This window comes from Cydia splendana, chromosome 12 (assembly GCF_910591565.1).
Source record: "Cydia splendana chromosome 12, ilCydSple1.2, whole genome shotgun sequence".
NCBI lineage: Eukaryota > Metazoa > Arthropoda > Insecta > Lepidoptera > Tortricidae > Cydia > Cydia splendana.
Window position 1 is genome coordinate 15,422,811 of NC_085971.1, and position 24,215 is coordinate 15,447,025.

General features: G+C 36.8%; 3 protein-coding genes across 3 annotated transcripts in view; 2 read left to right on the forward strand and 1 right to left on the reverse strand.

Annotated features, from left to right (window-relative positions):
* The first annotated feature begins 40 nt into the window (after positions 1 to 40).
* LOC134795606 (tRNA (cytosine(38)-C(5))-methyltransferase) lies at positions 41 to 1,282 on the forward strand. Its single transcript, XM_063767505.1, has 3 exons — positions 41 to 183; positions 260 to 735; positions 824 to 1,282. The coding sequence occupies exons 1-3, from the start codon at positions 123 to 125 to the stop codon at positions 1,280 to 1,282; spliced, it is 996 nt and encodes a 331-aa protein (XP_063623575.1). The 5' UTR covers positions 41 to 122.
* Positions 1,275 to 3,503, reverse strand: LOC134795607 (protein JTB). The gene is made up of 4 exons (XM_063767507.1): positions 3,269 to 3,503; positions 2,804 to 2,958; positions 2,040 to 2,133; positions 1,275 to 1,493 (listed from the first exon to the last, which is right to left on the reverse strand). Exons 1-4 carry the CDS (start codon positions 3,322 to 3,324, stop codon positions 1,328 to 1,330), a joined length of 471 nt encoding a protein of 156 aa, XP_063623577.1. The 5' UTR covers positions 3,325 to 3,503; the 3' UTR covers positions 1,275 to 1,327.
* A 4,169-nt stretch (positions 3,504 to 7,672) lies between these two features.
* The window catches only part of LOC134795722 (maternal protein tudor-like), a 36,132-nt gene continuing 19,589 nt past the window's right edge, over positions 7,673 to 24,215 (forward strand). The window contains exons 1-4 of the mRNA XM_063767671.1: positions 7,673 to 9,741; positions 10,174 to 10,374; positions 15,507 to 15,667; positions 24,057 to 24,134. Of these exons, the coding sequence (XP_063623741.1) occupies positions 7,840 to 9,741; positions 10,174 to 10,374; positions 15,507 to 15,667; positions 24,057 to 24,134 (2,342 nt within the window). The 5' untranslated portion in view covers positions 7,673 to 7,839. The remainder of the gene's footprint in view (positions 9,742 to 10,173; positions 10,375 to 15,506; positions 15,668 to 24,056; positions 24,135 to 24,215) is intronic.

Below are 24,215 nucleotides of genomic sequence, written 5' to 3' on the forward strand. Positions count from 1 at the left end.
AGTGCCAACATTGCCGCTCTTGATCTGTCAGTCTGTCACTCTGACATGAACGTCTTGTCTGTCAGTTTTTATTTTTTGTAGACACGCTCTACTTTCTTTTATTGATATATGAATTTTAAAACATGACTCACAGGATATTAGAATTATACAGCGGTATCGGAGGCATGCATTGTGCTTGGAAAGGTAGTTCAATTAAATACAAATTAGTTACAATAAACATCTGAGGTTACCTAGCTAACGTGTCATGTAAACATTACAGATTCTGGTCTACCAGGGACGATAGTCGCCGCAGTTGATATAAATACTGTTGCTAACGAAGTCTACAAACACAACTTTCCCGAGACTAATCTTCTGACCCGAAATATCCAAGCAATCAAACCAGAAGAAATAAAGAAGATGAATATAAACATAATACTTATGTCTCCGCCATGTCAACCTTTTTCAAGAAATGGAAAGTTTCTAGACAAGAATGATCCAAGAAGTAAATCTTTTACTTACTTACTTGATATACTGAGCGAGTTGGATAGTGTAGAGTATATCTTAATGGAGAATGTAAAAGGGTTTGAGTGCTCCGCTGTGAGAGATTTGTTTATAAAGAAGTTACAGGAATGTAACTTTGTGTATCAAGAATTTCTTATTTGTCCATCTACTGTGGGCGTACCCAATTCAAGACTTAGGTATTATTGTTTAGCAAGGCGGAAATCAACTTGGAATTTCAAAAGAAGGGATGAAATAGTAAGTAGGATTTTCAATTAATTTACTGTCAATAATTCAAATCAACAAATAAAGCATTTTAAACTAATGTTTGATATGCTTTTTTCAGATGACCAGACTTCCAAAAAATTACGATGACCCATTTCTGCTTAGTGAAGTAATTGAAGAAAATGTGCCAGAAAGGTACTTGGTACCTGACAAGCTGCTAAAAAGGGCCTATATTTTTGACATATGCTATAAAGACTCCAGAAGGTCATGTTGTTTCACAAAAGCATACACACACTATGTTGAAGGCACTGGTTCTGTATTCACAGAAGCGAGTCCGGAAACAGTAGATAAATGTTACAAAGAGGCACATTCTCATGAAGGTGGCAGCCCTGACTTTATTAGTACTTTAAAAGACCTCAAATTAAGGTTCTTTACGCCAAAAGAAGTATCACAGCTCATGGCTTTTCCTATAAGCTATGAGTTCCCAAAAAACATATCAATAAAGCAGTGCTACAGATTGTTGGGTAATAGTGTGAATGTCAAAGTGATATCAGAGTTATTAAAGATATTAGTAGACTGATTAATGATTTTTATTTATACAAATAAATATAGATTTACATGTGTGTTATATAGCTCCGTTACTGAGGGCTATCCGGGCCTTCCGTCTGGCCCTGTAGTTCAGGACCCTGGTCCGTAACATGACTGCTATTGAGGATGCTGATCCAATCACAAAAGACCAAATTGTAAATTTCCAAAAGGCCCTCTCTTCTAGATAAGCCACTCTGTCACAGCTGGAAAGGAAACTTGTAGTTTATTATTTGGTTGAATGCATATACACTTCATTTATATACTGCCCTCCTAAGCCGAATAGCGCTATCTCAAAAACAAATGATTTTGAAAATGGAACTCTCAAACTAATAGAAACTAAAGTATAAGTTAGCAATGAATTTCCTTTTGAGATCGCGCTCTTTGGCTTAGCAGTGCAGTATAGTAGTTGAAAATCGTCTTCTCATTTATAACAAAATAAATCTGACTAAAACTATTTCAATTTATTATATCTCGTATAAAGAGTTGAAAATGCATTCTGATGTATCAAACTCTTTACAGTTTTCATGGTCAATGGGTGACTGAATAGCCGGGTCCACACAGAGCGAGCATACGTGCGACGCAATTTCCTTGTGCACAAAACGGCCAGTGTAGACGTGCCTCATCTGAGGCGGCGCGAGCATGGCACGTTTACACTGGCTTCTTTAGAGGAAATTGCCTCGCATGTATGCTTGCTTTATGGACCCGGCTAATAATCCATTTAAATAGCTTTAATAAAGAAGCAATGTTACCTTCTGGTGACTGTTTCTCCATTTGCACATTTAAGTATTTCCTTAAAGCTTGTATGTATACACACACCTATACTCTTACTTTTAATTTCAAAGTCTGGAAAAGAAATTAAGTTATGGTTATGAACAAAAATATGTATTTCACCTACTTATAGTCTGTTGAATAGGAATAAGGACCAGATTAGGTTAGCATGACTGTGTTTAATCTTTTATATTCTTAAACTTTGAGTCCAAATAGGTAGTTGGGATGGATATGACTTTAAACTTAAATAATAATAATTGCTTACTAAAGCATGTGTCCCTTAGTAAAAAGTATATTATTGCAAGAAAATATGTAGTATGCTGTATGATTGATGTAGTGTCAGTCATAAACATTACTATGCTATTAATGTAGATGAGAGGAAAGTGGAGCAAAATCTTAATATAATATGGTATCTAAGGCACTGCAAATGGTGTCAGAGAAGACCTCTAACAAGATGGGAGGACGGAGGATAATCTTACACTAACAGCGAGCCCAAAATGGAGAAGAGTGGCCCATGACAGACTACAGTGGTAAGTGTTAAAGGAGGACTGTGCCAAGTCGCACACTGAGTTAAGAGATATACTCTAGTCTCTTACTCAGAATAACAGGGCTTAGGGTGGTATTCCACTGGTCCAATTTTTTTCTTCAATGTCATTGGGTCTCACTCTTTCATCAAGAGAAATGTGAGACACAATACACTTTGGACAAAGAAATTGGATACATTTTATTTTAATCATAAAGTTACCTGAGCAGGGATGACATTCCTTAATAATGGAATATTTTTGATGCTGCCAGCATGTCGAATTGTTCTCAGTGGGAAATGTCTTATTCTTCATCTTGTGACTGCCCGACAGTGAGTCAGCCAAATGGGACTCCAAAATCAATATAACAATTGTTAAGCTAAAAGCAAAAAATAATTGCAATATTGCATAACAGAGGCGCCGCAAGCAGGCCTCCAACCCCCGCCCATCTGGGGGAGCATGCACCTGCCGCTTGTGTGGACGCGGGACTCGCATAGGACTATACAGCCACGAACGCAAGTGTCGTCACCAGGATGCTTCTTAAAATATCTGACACAGATGAAAAGGCCTATTATATACTGCATAAGTCAGCAAGTATTTTCCATTTAAACAACCACTTATTCCGAGATTCCTATGTTGTAAAACGAAAGCTTTGTTATTAAATTGAATTTAAAGGCATAAACACTTACATTCCAAGAGAAACTGTCCCAAAAAGCATACATTTCTTAGAACAAGTCTCAATCATTGTGGTAGGTAGCAAGTGCAGGTATTCGTTCAATGTTAATTCAATTTATAATCAAATTGCTTAATCGTAGGGACGATTTACTGTAACTGTGTTGAGTTAAATAATATAAAGACATAACTTTTGGTGTTTTTTGAATCACTTCACTACTTTTGTTCGTTCGCGTCACAAAAATAAATATAGAAAAATTCTTCCATCAGCAACACTGACCACTGAAATATGAAACCTATGGAAGTGAAACGTCAACGAAAAATGCGTGCCAGTGTGACGTCATCCGGGAACAAAACATGGCGGTTTTAGTGCTGCCCAGAAGATTTTTACTGCTACTAGGTTTTATCGATACATCGATAACTTTTTAACGTGTTCGGCTCATTTTATTTAAAATACTAAGTATGTATTATTTGTGGAGTTTATGTTTTAATAGCAAGTAAGTAAATAAATAAAAATTCTTTATTAGTATATTGTTATGTGAAAAGATACTTTGATTGAGTAAGATGTGTGGAGTCTAGGACAATTTCGTGCTTCAAATTTGACAGGTAAACCAGATGACGCTGTACTACTCAATACATATTGCGATTTTTGCGGTAACTCTGATTTTCAAAAGTTGACGTTTGACAACTTAGTGACCGCAAAACACATGGCGCAGTACAGCGCCATCTGTTTTGGATGTCAGAATAAGTGTACGTGTTTTTCTTGGACTTTACCTCTCTATTACAATCAATTTCGTTGTGTTGTTAACCCTAAAGTCTGTAACACACTACCGCACTGCACCTCGACCTTGGTGCGCCATATCTATAAGTGAGAGCGATACAAAATTCAAGCTTATTAAGCGACGGGTGAAAAAAAACAAAACACCTTCAGAACATTTTTTTTATTACAAAAATAAGGAATGACTTCCGCTCTTCAACTTCTTCAACATTTATTCAGCAAATAGGCCACAAGGGCATTTTTATACGTCAACATTGAATTTACATACAAGCAAAAATAATAACAATACATTAACCATTTTATAAATTACAACTATATGTATATGGTCTCTTAATGTCGAATAACTATAAAACTATAAAAAAACTATAATAATGATATAAAAGAGCCCGCAGGGCAGCTTGTGGAGTAACGACCCCACGGACCCGAGTTACCCGAGTGCTCCCGAGAGTCGGTCAGGGTCTCCATCTCCAGCCAGTCTTTCTTTTTATGTTCATTTCTTGGTAACCTATAAAAAATGATTTAATTATTAAATTAAGATAATTTAGTTGGTTTGAAGCGGGGTAGCATAATAAAATAAGAAAATATAAATAGGCAATCATAATATATCGATATCAAAGTCGATAAATAAAGTACAACCCTAGCTGAAATGTTTACATTATTTAAGCGTAAAAATATAGTTAAATAAATCCAATCACTTCATGATCTATAACTGCACAGAAGAACCTTGCTATTTATAATGTGAAACATCCTTAAATTTCCCAGGAACATTAACAATAACCAATATTTTTCATGTAAATTATAGCGTACCTGTGTATGGTTAAAGATGGCTGATTTGGTGGTTTTCTTATGCCGCGCCCTAATACACTACACACTGGCATATTCGCGACGTAATTATTCACATTTGGCTTCAATTATTTTCAATCACAAGCAAAATATTGAAAGATAATTAATAATTTTAATTTTCACCACGACTTTTTGACAGGACAAGTACCGGCTGAACTGACAGACAATGACATTTGGGTGACTAAACATGGCGGATTTTCGGCCGCATTAGGTATTTACGTATTTTCATGGAACACTTTATGTAGGTACTGAAATACTGTCATCTTTTTTTGCTAAGGGTTACAGTGCTGAGTAAAAACGAGATAGATATATATTTATGTGTGTGCCGTCAAAATGGGTGCTATTTCTATAAGCAATTGTACGTATAGAACAATATGTCTTGTCCCTATTATATAGGTCTATGACACTGACTGACACTGACGACACTGTGACACTGACAGTCAATACTGCCAACATACTGAAACTAGAAAAGTGTGCTTAGATACCAATCAAAGAATATAATACTCACTAGGAGAAGAACGATAACTCCATACAAAAAAATGTCCCTTTCAAAAGTTCGTTTATACTACTAGCGCTCTGGTAGGATACCATTGTAATTAGAATTGACAACCCGTTTAGCCTAGCGGGTATTGGCAGTAATCCAGTTCAGGAAGCTAATGGTCCTGGGTTCGAATCCCAGAGAGGGAATTTCTTTTTGTATTTTTTTCTTTTTTGTTGGGGTCAGGTTTTTAAGAGCCCATCAACGTGCATACTAGCGCCACTGCTGAATACATTAAACTAGTTTTTATGTTATTGGATTCGTCAATCTATCCGTCCAAAGTTAAAACGGCCGTTTTTGTTTTGAGCTCATAGATCGACGAATCCAGCAACATAAAATCTAGTTTGATGTATTCAAAAGGTACCTAAATACACAATACAGTCCGTAGCGGCCCCTTTTTTAAATACATGTCGTTAAATTTAAATAATCACGATTATTTAGCAGTGGCGCTAGTGTGCACGTTGTTGGGCTCTTAAATTAGCATTTCACAAATAAGTAAAAAAATACGTTAAAAGATAATGATTAGGTATACTATATTCAGAAATTCGTGAAATATGAAAGGTAACAAAAAGTTACGTATTATTAAGATATAAATATTTTCATAATACATATGAATACATACACTGATATGGCAAATGGTTACAAGTTGTTATTAAGCCCCCTCCAGACTATGCGCGTGAATCGCGGGCGAAGCCGCGAACGTGAGTGTGGAGTCGATTTCGCTGTCTGCGAAAATCGACGCCACACTCGCGTTCGCGGCTTCGCGCCGCGATTCGCGCACGAGTGAGGAGGGGGCTTTACATCTATCCGGTTATCGGACATTTTCTGCTTCACAGCTCCGCGCAGCGTTCTTGGTCACCGGGAAACTAGTTTGGATATGCGGCAGATACGTGCCCTTCTGAGCTTTTTCCAAGAAATCATATGACGGCCCAGGATTCTATTATTATCTCACGCTCAAGCCATCTGTTGATTCACTTTCTAAAACAAAATAGTCAAAAAATTAAACAATATAATCTATCTTCCTAATTACTAACGTCGCTAATTCCTAGGGTTACCAGCTTAAACAATGTGGGGTTTTACATCTATGTTGAATTTTGATTATAATTTCGGACGCGATATAGCGTCCGCGGGACTTACGGGGATAGTAAGATTAAATTATTATATTTGAATTTGGTAATTAGCACGCTCATTTTTATTTAAAGATTAATATATATCTTACCTTGAAATTATCGCTGTTTCTGATTTACTACAACGGTTTCCACACACACATTAGGGCTTTCCATAATCCGGATAAGAATTGTTGATAAAGTCGCCATTGCCGGATACATACAGCAAGGAAGGAAGAGAGACAACGGTTTAAATTTAACTAAGTCTGTGCGAAGACGCATTTAGATATGTTGCTCGTACATATGAATAGTTTTTATTTTTAAAATTAATAGGTAAATAAATATATTTCAAGTGAATAAATCGTTTTATATGAAAATTGATATTTTTGCATTAAATGACTTAAATGACAGCATTGACATTACAGACTTTTATCTTGTCTATGTTCTTACCGGCCAGACCCAAATCAAGGCCTATCAAAGAGGCCAATTGACAAAAAAATTTTTTTATTTTATCAAGGAGGGTAAAGGCACGTCTACCCTTCGTAGATTTTATGAACATAGACAAAGACAAACTGAAATATAATAGATAATAATATACATATATCAAAAAATAAATAATAATTTACATATGACTACTTCATAAAATACAAATCAAAATATATTTGATAAAATAATTTGATTTGTTCCTAGAAATCGTATCTATAGACAAAGCCAGTTCTAGCAATGTTGCTGTAGTAAAATATGTTGATGTTAATTACTGGCAATCTCGTCTGGGAACGGACAACACATGTACAATTTTGAAGGGTCACATCGTTTCAAGGAAGTCAATAGGCCTGATACCAATCCAAACCAAAAATGTTAATTTAATGAAACCAATAAAAAAATAATGACTGCCACATTACAACAAAATATACACTAAATACAATCGATTTTACCATTGCAATGGCATTAGTGACTAGGGATTTCAATAAATCTGTACAAATTGTGTCCAACATTGTACATCAATAAGGTTTCTGAACGCTTTTTACCTTGTAAACTATTTAAGGCATTGTTTTAAACGGAGAAAAAGTCTACATTCCTTTCGAAATACCGATCTGCAAAAAAAAACACAAAAACAAAAATATAAAACTGTACTCTATGTTCGGCGCCTGTGCAGTCTGCCCGCCATATTTGTTGAAAAACGTAAACGGAAAAAAGAGAGCGGCAGTTTTTTCATAAGTTCTGTTGATGTACGGTGAGCACTTCTCTTTTCTAAATAGTTATGTGATTTTGTGCATACTATTAAATTTTCTAATCGATATAGCCAGTTAGAAGTTATATGCAATGGCTTTGCCAGCCGAATCACAAAGGTCTTTTCGACTTTATGTGACCCATGTGGATGGAGAGGGTCCTTTTCTGAAGATAAGCGGCCAGCTCGACCAACAGTCTTCGTTAATGGTCGAGAGCCTATTTGAATCGGCTCGCGGAAACTTGGAAAAGGGAATTGGAGCAGTTTCTGTGGCAGCTATCCATGAAGGTGTAATATGTGCCGCCAAATACAAAGATGGAACATACTACAGGGCGAAGATCATAGACATCACGAATCTGTCTACCGGTTTATTGGGCGTCCATTTTATAGATTACGGTAACAAAGACCGTATTTCTCTCAGTGCTATTAGATTTTTGGACAAGTATGATCCGATGTTTCTTCAGCTTCCCGGGCAAGCGACTGACTACTACCTAAGTCGCATTATGCATCCTTCCGGTCGCTGGGACGAGCCGCTGCTGCTCAAGCTTCAGAGCTTGTTGTGTTATGCAGAATACCCTGCTGTTGTTGAGGGCCAAACGTGCACACTGCCCATTATATCTATACAATACAAGGGAAATGATTTCTCAACACATCTTGTTTCAAATAGATTTGGTATAGCCGCGCCGGTAGCAAAACAAGAAGTGACGATGCTGCAGCCTATGGGAACTGACAGGCAACCAGGGCCAAACTGGGCACCAAATTTCATAGCTGATTCAACACCATATACTGAACATGTCCCATTTCTGATGAACCAGAACTTCCCATCAAACCCTGCATCTGCGATGAGATTGCAGCAGAACGCCAGTGTGCCCTTCAATGGTGCTATAGTGCCTCCGCCATCAGCCATTAGCCAGAGGCTACTAGTCAATAAGGCATCAAGAGGCCCAGTGAACCTTAAAGGTCCAATCAGGCAGCCCCAAGTGGCTCTAAACTCTCCCCCGGTCCAGATATCCACTCCACCTCCAGCGGCAGCCCTTAACAAGAGTTTGTCACCCAAAAAGTCTGCCACTTACAAGAGCCGCTTATTAGAAGTGAATTCGCAGCACAAAGTGTTTGTGTCATTCGCAGAAGAAGGACCAGAGCTCTTTGCAGTTGAGCTAGTGACAGACGCTAAGAAACTTCAAGATATGATGGATGAAATAAATAGAAGGCCACACCGTAGCCTTACCGAGCCTCCCATGATAGGAACAGTGTGCTTAGGCAGAATGTCTGGAGACCGAATTATTTGCAGGGCTATAGTCACAAACCTATCAGGTTCACAATGCAAGCTGTTCTTTGTAGACTTTGGTGATACGGAAATGGTGTCGTACTACGACATCTTTGACATCCCAGAAGAGTTTGTCAAGCCAAATGTATTTGCTATGAGATTCTGCTTATCGGGTGTGAAGAAATTACAGAAGGGACCATATTTGAATGAGGCATTTAAGCAACTTGTGAATGGAAAAGTGATGACACTGCGAGTGGTTGCTCCGGAAGGTCCACCGTTAATACAGTATGGAGAACTGTACTTAGACAACCAGAATGTGCTAGACTTGCTGCTAGCCAATGTTAAAGACAAGCTGCAATTCAAGTGGATGGAAATGCTTGCATTAGGCAGCAGAGCTTCCGTACTTGTGTCTTATGTAGACAGCTGCATCAAATTCTACGTCCAATTATCAGACAAGATTGACGATCTGACTGCTGTGATGGAAGCGGTGAAAGTCCACTGTGAGGGCACCTCATCCCCTGGAGAGTTACCCGTCGGCACCGCTTGCTGTGCCAGGTTCCCTGATGATGAGAAATGGTACAGGGCCAAGGTTCTAGGGTATAATAACAAGAGGGTCCTCGTGGCGTATGTGGACTACGGCAATGAGCAAGAAGTTAATGTTTCGGATCTGAGAACCATAACTGCAGATCTGTTAAAACTGCCAGCACAAGCCATGAAATGCGCATTGAAAGTAAGTATTATAACATTTGTAAATTTTATCTGCTTGTTTCTAAAAAAATTTACAATTTGTTTTTCACAAAAAAAAAACATTTTAATTTTTATTAATTTCCGCTGCCCAAAGGTTGTCTGGAAGAGATCGCTTTTAGCGATAAGACCGCCTGTTGTTTACCTCTGCTTGTATTTCTGTTTTCTTTTGTATTGTTTTCTTTTATTGAGGTGTGCAATAAAGAGTATTTGTATTGTATTGTTTACAAAATTAGCACTATACATTAAAAAAATATCTACTTGGTCATATTTTAATCATTCAAGCACAACATAATAATTTATAATGCAATAAAGAAATTTGTCCAGTCAAAAAATAAAAAAAGGCACAACACAATCAACTAACAGAATAAAATAGAATTGAAAAGAATAGCACATTGAACTTTTAATCTCATTCTAGGGCTTTGAAAATAAACCAGTGGAAAGCAAGACCTCGAACCAGCTTGAAATGCTGGCACTAGAAAAGACGCTGACTGCCAATGTAGTTGGTGTCCTGTCCAGCGACACCATGTTGGTATCTCTGGTGGATGACACAACCAGCCCGCCTCTGGATGTGGCTAGGAAGATGAACCAGCTGTCACAGCCTAGAAGCAATGTTGAGGTAAGTAGTTATAATTTCTGGGAGACTGAGCTTGACTCGAAAAACATAATTATAAAAACTCGAAATTGCGCGTTTTCCCAGCGATAAGACCTGGCTAGATCGAATTTTCGCCCCTGAAAACCCCCATATAGCAAATTGTTAGAGCCATTTCCGAGATCCCTAAAATATTATATACAAGAACTGGTAATTTAAAGGTATAAGATTATCACCCTGCCCTGAACTTTTTTTATTACATCCATTAATCGTGTACCCTCCTTGGGCTCCATAGGATGAAGTTCTGTGCCTTCTGTTTTACTTAACAAATTATCAGGCAGAAGCCATGGCCATCCTACATATTTAAAAAAAAATGAATATTCAAAAATTATTCTTATTTATCTCACAGCAGTGAAGTGAAGTGTACATGAAATTTCAATCATATAATGTCTGCGACAACTTCAACCATTCACAAAGAATGTACAAATTCAAAAAAATGTGTATGTACATAATTTGTGTTAGATTTATATTGAGACATAGCCATAGAGCTACAGTCTAACAAAAAAGAGTAGAAATTAAAAAGTGGTAATACTGTAGTGTCATCCTGTTTTCTTATATAGATTGATTTGAAAGGGACACTACAGTATTGCCACATTTTTAGTTTCTACTCTTTTTTGTCAGACCATAGGCTCTTCTGGAACAGTAGAGCGATCCTGTGTGAGGGAAGATAGCTTGGGGAAAATCCAGGACCCCTCCGCGAGTGTTTATTTTATAAGCGCTAATACAGCGCCAAAAATTATGGTGTTTTTTGAAGAATTCATCTTCGACGTAAAACTAATATCGTTGATAAGTCCATTAAATCAAACGAAGAAAAGAAGCAGTAGAAGAAATACCTATCGATTCCATGCAACAAAAGAAAACCTTCACAATCATAACGAGTTTAACGAAGCATTTAACACGCCCAATCAAAATTCATCGACGTGCTTATTACGACAGCACAATAGACAAAGATAGATTCGGCAGCTGTTTCTTTCTAACCAAATAATTAGTAATGTGCAATAGAGCGCGATAATATGTGCTTACTTTCCCTCTTTTTGCGCATTTCGCAATCATGTCTAATTACCTATTTGCGCAAATTTCAACCTTAAATGTCTAGAATTAGGTGCTAAAACGGATACTTATTTGACGTGACCGTACGTTAACTATGCGTCTAAACGTTAAATGTTATTCCAATCGCCTTTCGAACCCAGGCGAGTTGGACGGTTATTTGAACCAATATAACGTCCAAGTCCAAACGTCACAGATAATCGCATGCGATTTGCAATACATTGCGGTAATTCATAATTTATTTATTGAATTTATAATCATGTGTTACATAAGGTCTTACAAAGGGCATTTTACAGCTAGTGTTCACATGAACCCTGTTAGGGTACATAGCAATTTACTTGAGTAAAACTTAATGCTAAAGTAAATTTTAACTAATTTTTATATGGTATTTGATCGATCGGTTAAATTCGTTGATTCTACTTAGCCAGCAATTAACAAAAATCGCATGCCATTTGTGGCAGGCTGTAGGAGCCTTAAATGCGCACTGCGATCATATATTTGTTACTAATTTGGAGATCTAAGTTACATTGGGTATGTTGAACGTTCGACTCGAGTGTGTTGTTGAGCAATCGTTATACGTGGCACATGATTGATATCTCTTCTAAGCATAATTACCAGGTTTCGATACGATTAGTGAAGAATGAAAATTGGTCTACAAGTGGGTTAGATGCCTTTGTAAAAAAAATGCGTTGATCGCTGTTGTTAAAAGAAGTTCATTAGATTAGTGATTATAGTGTAAATAACATTATTTGCGGTATTTGACACATTATGACTGACGTATATAGAGATGTAACTAACGCAAATCGATTGTCACAGCAAGCGATTACGATTGGATGGCACGTAGACTGAGGTATCGAATTGTGACGTATAATGAATTTTTATTTGAGATTTAAATAAAGCTAGAATTATATGGTTTTCCCGCAAGCTACCGGTTGGTCGGTGTATTTAATACACCGACCGAGTAGGTCGCACCCATTGTCAAAATTGAAACTAACTGGGGATCTATTTTAAAGTTTATTTATGTTATTTCTGTGTCAAATTTGTTGTCTGTTAAGTGACGATAAATATATCCATATTTACAGTTAATTACCCACCTTTTCCTTATTTTTATTAAAAGAAAAATGAAAAATTCATATCGATTTACTTAGACGACTACCGATTCATAACGGTGGTGTCCGGCCAACCCTAAAATTAAAAAAAAAGACGTAGAACGTAAACGTTCGCAGTGCAGTTATTTTCCTTTGTGATTTCGATGTGCAAAACATTTTACGTAGTATTGCTGTTGTGAGTGACAGACGTCAAATACCGCAAATAATGTTATTTACACTATAGAACATTTTAACTGTTTAAACTGCTGCAAAGGGTTTATTGTTATTCTTATTTTTAAAGCATTTTATATGATGAAGGTGAAGATGTAGGTGAAGAAAATGGGCTTCTCAAACAAGACACAACATAATGGAGTTGGTTGTTTTTATAGTAACTTTGTTGAGTCTGATTAAAAATAAGTTTTTGGCAAAAAAAACATTTTTGGTACAAGCTTTTATCGCTGTCTGTAGGTACCTTTCTTTCCACAGGCAACTAATACTCATCGAGACAATTCTAAAAACCCGAAACACAATTTAGGTTGCGTTGTTTTATTATCAGATCGATGGTACCATAATGCAAATGTTCAGCTTCATCGGAAACCCAGGAAGTGGGTCAAATTTAACTTAGAAGATTTGGCCCTTCAAACACACATAGTTAGGTACACTGCAAAAGTTTGTAAAAAGCACTAAATATTCATTCACCAGTGTACGATTTCTATAAAGGTTCTCTATTCAGTTGCCGTAAGGAACCTTTTGACATGGAAAACCAACAGATCCTTGGTCTCTAGTTCGCAGTAACTGTCATGATCACAAGTGCGACCTTTCCACCAGACAAACATGTTATCTAATGGGCCATGGTTCAAAGAACTCTTAAGTCATCGTAATACGAGACTTTCCAATCCATGAGTCATGATGTTTAAATTATATGTTAGTAAATAGCGGACGCCGATATGATTTGTTCGTATCGTGAATAGGCGTACAATTTACGGCTCACGGTGAGCCATAGTTGTCCAATACCATCGCCCTGACACCTGACAGTTCGTAAACTTTATTACAAAAGGCATAAGGTCCACTGATGGACAGTTAAGAGTGTTACTGTTTGTACTACATTCAAGAATAATGAAAACGGGATGGTTGTATTAACAATTAATACATAGTGACTAGTTTTCATTTGCATTTATTTTGATTATATTAGGAATTGGACGTAAACTGCGGCAGAAAGTGTGACCGTTAAGACTGCGAGCCCAATGAAATAGAAAATAAACTATAGTCTGTCAAGCCATTTCCGTCAGTACAAAAAGCGCCAAATTTGAAAAATGTAGGCATGAAGGGTTATCTTATCGTCTCAAAGAAAATTTGAAATTCGCGCCTTTTTCTACTGACAAAGTTGTTTGACAGACTTAGGTATTTCGTTTCTCACTTTTTCGCCTAGCTTTCGTTTGTTTTATACAGACGTAGTGCATTGTTTTCCTTCGTATTTTCTCGGAAACGTAAGTATTGGTCATGGTAATTCAGTCAACCTCGGTACTTTTTTACCGAGACTGACTGAAATAGCAAGACACGTTTCCATGAAAATATGAAGGAAAATAATTATGCACTACATCTGTAATAGTAATAGCAATAATCCGTATGCGTCTACTTGACCGTTTTTATTACACATCAATGGAACTAAAATTAAGGCAAATAATTACTCAATCTAGCAGTTAGCATTTGGTTGGCTAAGTTACAACAAAAATAATAGATAGTATAGAGGGGTCCTGTCATTGTAAATTTTGTAGTCACTGTAAATTTACTGCCATCTATCGACACACGACTAAAACTCAAAATGAAAACGTATAAAGTTATCAAAAAATTTATATATATGGATAAATAATTTTATAATTTTTATATCATTTTGATCCATGTTCATTCACTGATATCTATGTGTTAAAATTGTTAAATATGAAACGGTGTCGTCACGCCATCTAGCCGAGGATAGGCTAAAGGTGTGTGCGCCACCTATTCGAGAATGACTTTTACTTGAATTCCGAGGCACGTTTTTTCCTTAGACTTTATTCGTCTTATACGAAGTTACATATGTCTTTGGTTACAACTAGGCGAGCGTTATTTGTAACGGGCTCGCGATATTTGAAACTGAACACGAAGCAACAGTGAGTTTCCGGCATCAAATCGTGTACGTACCTGTTTCCTAGAAATCTAAAATTCTATTCTAGTATTTACATTGACGGTCACGTACCTAATTGCTTACATAAATATGAAATTGGTCGAAACTGCTACTTTCTGTTGATTTCTCGTTCGTGAAACACGAAATTCTAACTCGCTTAATACATTGTCAGGTGACAACCAAAACTCAGTACTTAATTGCAAAAAAATATCATCCTTGTTTTGGTACAGTCGCCATTAGATATATCGGAGCGGCTAAGGCGCTCATAAATATCTGAACACGCCGTTATTGTTAGGGCGTTAGAGTGCGTGTTCAGATATTGTGAACACCTTGGCCGCTCCGATATATCTGGTGGTGACTGTACTAGTACAGTTCAATATGGCCCTGAACTTGTGGTAGTAATTAGTGGTTGGTTTGGTTTGGTGGTTTGGTTGGACCTGACGACATTAAGCCTGACAAATGTCCGGACATAACCATTAACTTAGACATTTCCTGGACGGTCATTTCTTCAAACCCCTTTTCTCTGCCCAACTCCAAACTTTTAGCTAGCTTCTTGTGGTTAGCCCAGGTTTCTAAAAAAACCCCTGACCTCGCTAAGTGTCCCCGCAAAGAACCATAAATCCTGACATGTCAGGGAAAAACCTGACGTATGGCAATCCTACCCCTCTACAGGGGTAGGATTGCCATACGTCAGGTTTTTCCCGACCCGACCCGAAAATACCGATTGAGATCTACATCTCAATCGGTATTTTCGGGTCTTTATGCTGTAACTCGATCGATCCTAATTTTTCCCTTGTCTCCAGACTAAACCGACCACGCCAGTAAGCAAAGCGGCCCCGGAACAGTTCAGCTCGCCAGAGAGTGACCACGGCAAAGGGTTCAAGCGAGAAAAGAGCTTCAGAGAAGACCGGCGGCCAAGGGACGATGACGACTTCGGGCAACGGGGTGGCAGCTTCCGAAACAGGTAATTATTAAACTAAACCGACCACGCCAGTAAGCAAAGCGGCCCCGGAACAGTTCAGCTCGCCGGAGAGCGACCACGGTAAAGGGTTCAAGCTAGAAAAGAGCTTCAGAGAAGACCGGCGGCCAAGGGACGATGACGACTTCGGGCAACGGGGTGGCAGCTTCCGAAACAGGTAATTATTAAACTAAACCGACCACGCCAGTAAGCAAAGCGGCCCCGGAACAGTTCAGCTCGCCAGAGAGCGACCACGGCGAAGGGTTCAAGCGAGAAAAGAGCTTCAGAGAAGACCGGCCACCAAGGGATGATGACGACTTCGGGCAACGGGGTGGCAGCTTCCGAAACAGGTAATTATTAAACTAAACCGACCACGCCAGTAAGCAAAGCAGCCCCGGAACAGTTCAGCTCGCCGGAGAGCGACCACGGTAAAGGGTTCAAGCGAGAAAAGAGCTTCAGAGAAGACCGGCGGCCAGGGGACGATGACGAGTTCGGCCAACGGGGAGCTTCCGAAACAGGTAGGTTCTCCTACTTTCCCAATAGGAAAACAAGAAGATTTGAGGATAATAGTATGGGAATGCCGCCGGGACAGTAACCTGCAGCTAGTGCAGTAGCGACACGCGATCGACAGCCCGCCTGCTTCCGGTCGGGCGTCCCTACACTACATCTACATCTTCCCAATAGCAATTTCAATAATTAAATGGTTTGGTTCTGTTCTGAAAATACTTTCGCTAAACACACTTGTGCCACAGAATAAATAATAGTACTACTGTACAGAAATAATGACACTTCCTACAAAACCGAAGTTTGACAGCGATTCAGGGACGAATCATGCTGTCCCTTTCTAATGTATGGCACTATCCCTTTAGGCTATTTAGGGTTGTCAAAATTCAAGTCATTATCTTATCTGTGGGCGTGCAGGCAAAGGGACGTCAACTCTAATAATTGCTTGGAGCAATGCTGAGCCGAACGGAGCCGAGAATGCCCGAAAGGAGGATTGTCGCTGCTTGTGGGTGGATTTCATCACCAAAAATTTCACCATACAAAAAAATATTTTTTTTTAATGTTTAATTTAACACGATTTTAGCTGGGTAAAGTAATAGGGGGCTGTATATTGAGGATATTTATGGTATTTATACAATCATTTGTGGCTTATATTTGAAGTTATCGCTTTCGGAAAATAAAAACGCAAGATGGTGATGACAATCATGGTATGGTAATGACTCTTTTATAGACGGTAATGACACTGCATGTACGGTAATGACGATTTGGGAACTAATTTATATATGTATTAAAAACGTATTAAAAAAACAAAAACTTTTTTTAATTGTAAGGCCTTAGAACTTTAATAAACATTACAAATAACATGTTTTTGAACATAAGACTAGCTACATAAATTATTTTTAGAAAATTATAAAAAATACATTTTATTCATATAAATAAATATTTAACAAGTATTTTTATTGTATAATTTTAAATAATTTATATTCCGAAATAGGCAATTAATGTATTCATTATTTTTTTTGGGTTTTTTCAATGTTAAATCATATTAACAATATTGTACTCTTATTATCAGTTTAAACCCGCATCTTCTTTTATCTACTGCATAACTTGGTATTTATATCATATTCTAAAATTGCTGGCTTACCAGTGAGCTTAATTTTTATGATATATTACTTTTTTTTTGATAATTTGATTCATTGTATTTTTGTTGTTTTATAAATTAACTTTAAAAATAGCTATAATGATTTAAATCCATATATATATTGTTTAATAGCTAAACATTAATATATAATCAGTGTTTTATAAGTTGCAAGACCCCTACTTGTAATGCATGTCATAAGTTACAAAATGTTAGGTATTGGGTCCGGTGACTACCCAATGGTATAATTATTAATTGCTGTAATTATATACATCAATTAATATAATATTATCAAAAAACATAAGGCCATTACGATAGTGAGCCAGTACCGTAGCCTATGGTCGCTTAAAACTTAATATATGTTGCTTGTTTAAATACTTTGTTTTAACACGACTAACATGCAATTACAGACTCTAAGTTGCACGATTTACATTATTAGATAATAAAAAATAAACATTTGTATGTTCTAAGTTCTAAGTGACCTAAATTTTGCCTACTTCAGTCAAAATGTTATTTAAAACTAACCATCCTCTAGTGTGAAAAAAATAGTCATATCTTCTTCTACATTTATTCTACATTTATAAGGTAGACATTACATAGTGTTAGAAGACATAGAGAACGTTTTTCAAACATACAGCTTAATTTCATAATGAATTATAGCAAAATAACTAGAAAAGTTTCTGAGAACCGTCATCACCATACACATGAAATCATCACCGGTCGTCATTTTTTCCCGGTGATGATGGGTATGGTGTTGACGATTTGAGAGTTTCTTGTTTTTATTTCTAGAATACGAATAATAGTAGTTAATGTCTATGCTACACAATAAACTTCATGTAGTTTGCCATTCATTTCAATAATTATTTCTAATATATCATTTGTAACTTTTTTAAACCAAAGCATAACGGTGATGATGCTCTGTTGTGACAAACTACGTTTTACAAATTTGTTCGTAATATTTCTCACGATTCAATGATGTGACTTTATAGTGAAATCATTTTTGGCATTCTATATTAAAGTGAAAAATAGGGCAAGGACCTTTAGCGGTATTTCGTTGTTCATACACGGAGATAAGCTCACGTTGACATTACCATGACGGTGTTGACGAATATTCATGACAAAATTTTAAATATTTTTAAATGTACTTTCTCGGTGAAGGAATTATTGCATATTTTCCCATGTGTTAAACAACAACATGGAAAAGATATAAGTAAAAGAAAAATCGCAATCGTACGATAGGTATGCTATAATTTTCACTGCAAACAATAAGGTTCAGATTTTTCCGGTAGACGGTGATGATTTTAGACACATAAAACATTTTATATAAAAAAAACTATTAAGTTATTGGAGATGGTAATTGAAGGAACATGAAGATAATAGTTCTTAAAAACATATAAAAAAGTTGCAACTCGCACAACCTACTAGTTTTTTTTATAAAGACCGAACCATAAATTTTCGCAGGATTTTGAAATCCACCCTTGTGCATACAAATGTGTACAGCCAGCAGCAGAAGTAAATATGCGGACGAGATATTCAAAATTATCTGAACAGAAATGTTAAGTACTGGCCCGCTTAGTAACTTCTGCTATTAACTGTATTACTGTACAACAGTTATCAAGCCGAAAATCTAAAGAATCTAATGAAAGTTTGCCATTTATGTGCGATTTACTAAAATATCAATAAATGCACTTAATCTCAGTGAAATACCTAATTGGATAGCGATAAATACTCATCTCGTGCCTAGTCAGACGTTGACATAATCTGAAACTCGTTAATTAATTTATCGTCGCATTCCAGTTTTATCTTTATCTCTGGGGCTTATTTTCAGAATCTTGCATATTCTCTCTTAACGAAATTGGTGCAGTGGTAATAAATCGTGATAAATGTTAAAATGTAGCTATTTGTTGTCACCGCCTACGATTCTCCTAAATTCTCGGATTATTACAAGATTTCGATAAAATATTATACTCGTCGAAATTTTAGGATTTATCGAAACCGGATATACTGTTTGTTTCCCAGATAAAATACTTCAGGTATAGAGTTTAATAGCTTTTTAGGTTAGTTGGAAGAGATCCCTAATAGGGATAACTTCGCAATTTAACGATTTATCGAAACCGGACTTACGTTTGTGTTTCCCAAATAAAATACTTCAGGTATAGATTTTAATAACTTTTTAGGTTAGCTGGAAGAGATCCCTAATTGGGCTTTGTTCGTTTTCGTACATACTTTCAATTATACATCTACTGTAACTTCTCTTTGATTCCTACTGTAAAGTGTTTATTACTTACTTACCCCTTACCGTCTTATTCATAAAAAATTACGGGCCTGATTTAGTTAAATTATGTTTTATCCCTTTCTTACAAATACATAAGTCAAAATGACAGATAAAGACAAACGATTCATAGCTAATTCAGGCCAGTAACGCGATTTTGAATAACGCCATTAAAATACATAGGTACTTAGGAATATCGCCATAATCGTTGCAGTAAGGTCGAAAGGTCGAGTTGAAGTTACATACCTACTCTTTTGTATGTGGTTAAGTACCGCTTTGTGATTTAACTCTGTCTTAAACGGAGTAAGTGGCTTATTTAAGATGAACATGTTCATAAAATTTCGGCGTCTTCTGTCACAGATATGTTATACTTAGGTACTAGAAGACTCCAACCTTTACAACTGTACCCTCTATTGTTAATAAATAAACATTTTTTCATAAAAAAACTTTGGTATATAATTGTTAATAAAACCCCAAAATCTTTGGTTCATTTGGTTGGGCTATGAGTCTATATTTTTATGAAGTAGAAGTGTTTATTTTAATGGACTAAGGCCCTCAAACACACTGTATCGTGCATTGCATATTACTTATTCATTTTCATAATTAAATTGACTGTGAAATCTAGCTTTTGTTGTTATATACTAGTGGCTCTGTGAGCTGTAGACCTCGCGAGCAGAGTTTAAAACTGAATAAATGTATGGTTCCGTTGTTTTGAAGAATTTAGAGAATCTAATTTGACCATAAAAACTTAACTATCAATTGCTTACAAAATTCGGGAATTGGTTTAGATATGTGACCTGTAGAGTAGAACATATATGGACATACGAAACAATTTTTGGCTAACAGGCCAATTCAAACTTACACTGATATCAGAAAGACATCTAACTGATGTCATTTAGTTATCGTGCACTTCACTCGTTCTTGTCCGTACATGTATTGGCGCAAGCGAGACGCACGATGACTACTAAATAACATGATAAAAATATCATCCCGATGTCAGTGTACGGTCGATGCCCCTTAAGTATACACGTCGCCATACTAATTGTATAGAAAAGTGGATAGAGTTAGACCAAGAAAAGTCTGCAGAGATTTTGACAGCACACGCAGTGCCAATGCGCAGAGGCAATTACCTACTCCGTTCTCATATTTTGCGTTGCCCATAATTTCCCGAAATCATTCATTCTCGGTAGCAATTACTCCGTTCCCATATTTTCCCAATGGTTTTCTTCCGCAATCGCCTATTTTTCATATTTTTAAATTAATCTTTTCCGTATAGTTTTCGTTCTTTTAAATATCTAGGATAATATTTTCTGGTTACTGTATGTTAATAGTGTAGTAATTATATTTGTTACTTGTAGGTATTTCACATACAACAAATATCTAAAACACTAAAATTAAAGCATAATCTAAAAAACCAAACGCTGTCAGCCAATAACTCTAACCTACCTCTGGGAGCAGATTCGTTTTTAGGGTCATCAAAAAAAAATAACCCTAACCTACCTATCTCTGGGAGCAGTTTCGTTTTTAGGGTCATCAAAAAAAAATAACCCTAACCTACCTATCTCTGGGAGCAGTTACGTTTTTAGGGTCATCAAAAAAAATAACCCTAACCTACCTATTTGAAAAAAACCTGGTTATTTTTACCACTAGCATTAAAAAAAAGAGAAAATATGGAGATAGAGAATATTTAGTTAGTGAAAAAAAAACCTACTGGTTATTTTAACTACTAGGATTAAAAATAAAAGGGAATAAATTGAGAAAAGGAAAATTTAGTTTATGAAAAAATGTACACGAAAAATTAAATAAAGCGAAGAAATTCCACTGGGAAAAAATGAGAACGGAGTAATTGCCTCGAAGAAAAAATGATTTCCGGAAATTATGGGCCATTTTAGCGAGGCGATCCAAATTAAAAGGCTCAAAGTCTAACTAACATTATTGTTAGTTAGACTTTGAGCCCGGGAAAGCGCAACGTACGAGCAACCTACAGCTAGTTCCCTGAGCCCAAGGTCGACCACTACCCTAGGCAATGTTAACCCCTGCGATTTATGGATGGTGACCGCCCATGCTATAAAAGTAAGTGGAAATTGACTCCTGGAACAGCCATGCCCTTGAACTAAAACCGCTAAAAAAATGTTCAAACAAAAACTCAAACGAATACGCTTACCTCGCGCTTCGCGCTCGCTTGATCAATCAGCAATACGATGTTTAAGTGCAAAAAAAAATAAAAAAAAATGCATTTACTGGGGATCGAACCGGGTACCTATCCCATATCCCTTGCTTGTAAGCGTCTTTCCAACTGCGCTATGATAGCATTTAGATGAGCTGACGAAATTTGGTTACTTATTCTCGAGTATGAATTTAAATATCTAATCTAAAGAGAATAAAGTGTATAGGGAACGTGCATGAACTATAGGGGGCAGCACAGGAGCCGTCAGATCTTTGGCGCGAAGCGTAGATGAGTAGTTTATGATTCCGATGTAGCCCGCGAGATGGCAGAACCTACTACATGCACAAGGAAACGTACTTACGAGAACGGTAGATGGTAGCACTTGCTTTGGCAATGTACATGTGCACATATGTTTCCGATTCAGGCCACAAGATGGCAGGCCCTCCAACGCGCACGGTCCCTATAGTGGGCGCGCGTGAACTATAGGGGGTAGCATAGGAGCCGTCAGATTTTTGGCGTGAGGCGTAAATGTGACGTTCATGCTTCCGATGTAGCCCACAAGATGACAGAACCTACTATGCATAAGGAAACGTACTACAAGAACGGTAGATGGTAGAACTTGTTTTGGCAATGTACATGTTTCCGATTCAGGCCACAAGATGGCAGACCCTCCAACGCGCATGGTCCCTATATGTAGTAGAGGGTTATTGTCATACTAAATTTTGTAGTCACAGTAAATTTACTGCCATCTTTCGATACAGGATTAAAATGAAAATGAAAAAAAATATCAATAAATGTATATATGTATGGATAAATGATTTTTTTTATTTTTAGAACGCCATATGATTTTGACCCATGTTCTTTTACTGATATGAGTAAAAATTGTTAAATATAAAATGGTGTCGCCATCTAGACGAGCATAGGCCAAAGGTATGGCGCCGTATATTCAAGAATTAAATTTTCTTTAAAGCGCAAAAAGCCATCATCTCTTGCAAAAAATAAACGAATGCGCTTAGCCCGCGCTTGATAAATAAAAAATACGATTTTTTTCATTTTTTCAAAATAAAAAAATAAAATAAAAAACAACAATTGATACGAAATTTAAGTATAAAAAAATACAAAAAGTTATGTAGCAGCATACAATTACTGGGGATGGAACCAGGGACCTCCCTATGCAAACAAAAAAGCGAACGTTTGCACAATGCGCCATGATAGTTCTTACTAAAGCTGACGAAATTTAGCTACTCATTCTCAAGTAAAAACTAAATATCTAAATACCGCAGAAACCAGCGATACAAATTTTCTGAATTTTTGGCCATTTAATCTATAAACATATATCAAAAAGAAAAAACTCTTATGATATCGATACGACTATTTGTTTAGGCGACAGGTATCACGACTCCGCCATTTTTTAAAATTTCCAAAAACCGGATTGACAAAAAAATTTTATTTAGTCATAGAATCTGGTCACAAAATTTCATGAGAATCGGTTAAGAATTGCGACCTGTAGAGGAGAACATCCGGACATACGAAAGCAAAATGCCCGAGTCAAAACGTAGACCTTCGCTTCGCTTCGGTCAATTACATCTAAACAATAAAAAAAACCTCACTTATAACATACTGGTTAGGCACGGCGTAGGGTTCGGGTTCGACAGTTAATTAATAAGTTAATTTATTTACTTTTATTATGGTGTGCATGTGCGATTGTGCGTGTATAAAATCGTATTTTAAACGAATGCACGTTACACACCAATGCTTTCGGATGTAACGTTCAATCACTAACACACACACACATTTCACACACATTTACTACATACATATTTTCATTCATAACTTATCTAAGTCATGAAAATGTTTGTTACATCCTGTCTCACTGATATGAAGTTATTATCGTTTCTAGTCTAGTTTACATAGCTCTTTGGTGTAAATTTTCAAATAGGATAACTATATCTCAAATCCAATGATAAGAGACAGAGCGATCATTTGATCCACTTCATATCAAATCCATCTAGAGTGAGAGATCGAAACTTAATTGTAATATTTTCAACGGCAGTTTTTGTACAGTTTTTTAGTGAACTAGGCTTTCGTGAGTCACGGTTGACCTTGAATTCGGTTCTTTGAACCCCGTTGCTCGCCTAGCGGGTGAATTTTAGACAGTCCTCATTGTACCCTAGATTACTTAACTTCAAGTGTAGATGAATAGTAACCATTTAGGCTTATTCGTTATAAAGTAGTTCATTACCTACGCAAATGACATTTGCGTGTCCTAGTGAGTGATTTGTAATAAAATGGCGAGAAATTATTATCATTACAGAGACAGAGAGCCGTTTGATCGATCGGGGCCGGGCCGGCATAGTGACAAGTTTGGAGGCAGACCCGATAAGGGAGAAAGGTAGGTGTTTAATTGTTTATATTCTATAATATCGGAAATACCGATGTTTGATATGGTTGTATGTATTTGCATGTGAAGCAT

Excerpts from the sequence above, each read along its gene's own strand:
- LOC134795607 (XM_063767507.1), bottom strand. The coding sequence starts at position 3,324 with ATGATTGAGACTTGTTCTAAGAAATGTATGCTTTTTGGGACAGTTTCT. Across the intron at positions 2,959-3,268 it reads GGGACAGTTTCTCTTGGAAT|CTTAACAATTGTTATATTGA; the intron begins GTAAGTGTTTAT and ends TTTTGCTTTTAG. Across the intron at positions 1,494-2,039 it reads GGAGAAACAGTCACCAGAAG|CTGTGACAGAGTGGCTTATC; the intron begins GTAACATTGCTT and ends TTTCCTTTCCAG.
- LOC134795606 (XM_063767505.1), top strand. The coding sequence starts at position 123 with ATGACTCACAGGATATTAGAATTATACAGCGGTATCGGAGGCATGCAT. Across the intron at positions 184-259 it reads CATGCATTGTGCTTGGAAAG|ATTCTGGTCTACCAGGGACG; the intron begins GTAGTTCAATTA and ends TAAACATTACAG. Across the intron at positions 736-823 it reads TCAAAAGAAGGGATGAAATA|ATGACCAGACTTCCAAAAAA; the intron begins GTAAGTAGGATT and ends TGCTTTTTTCAG.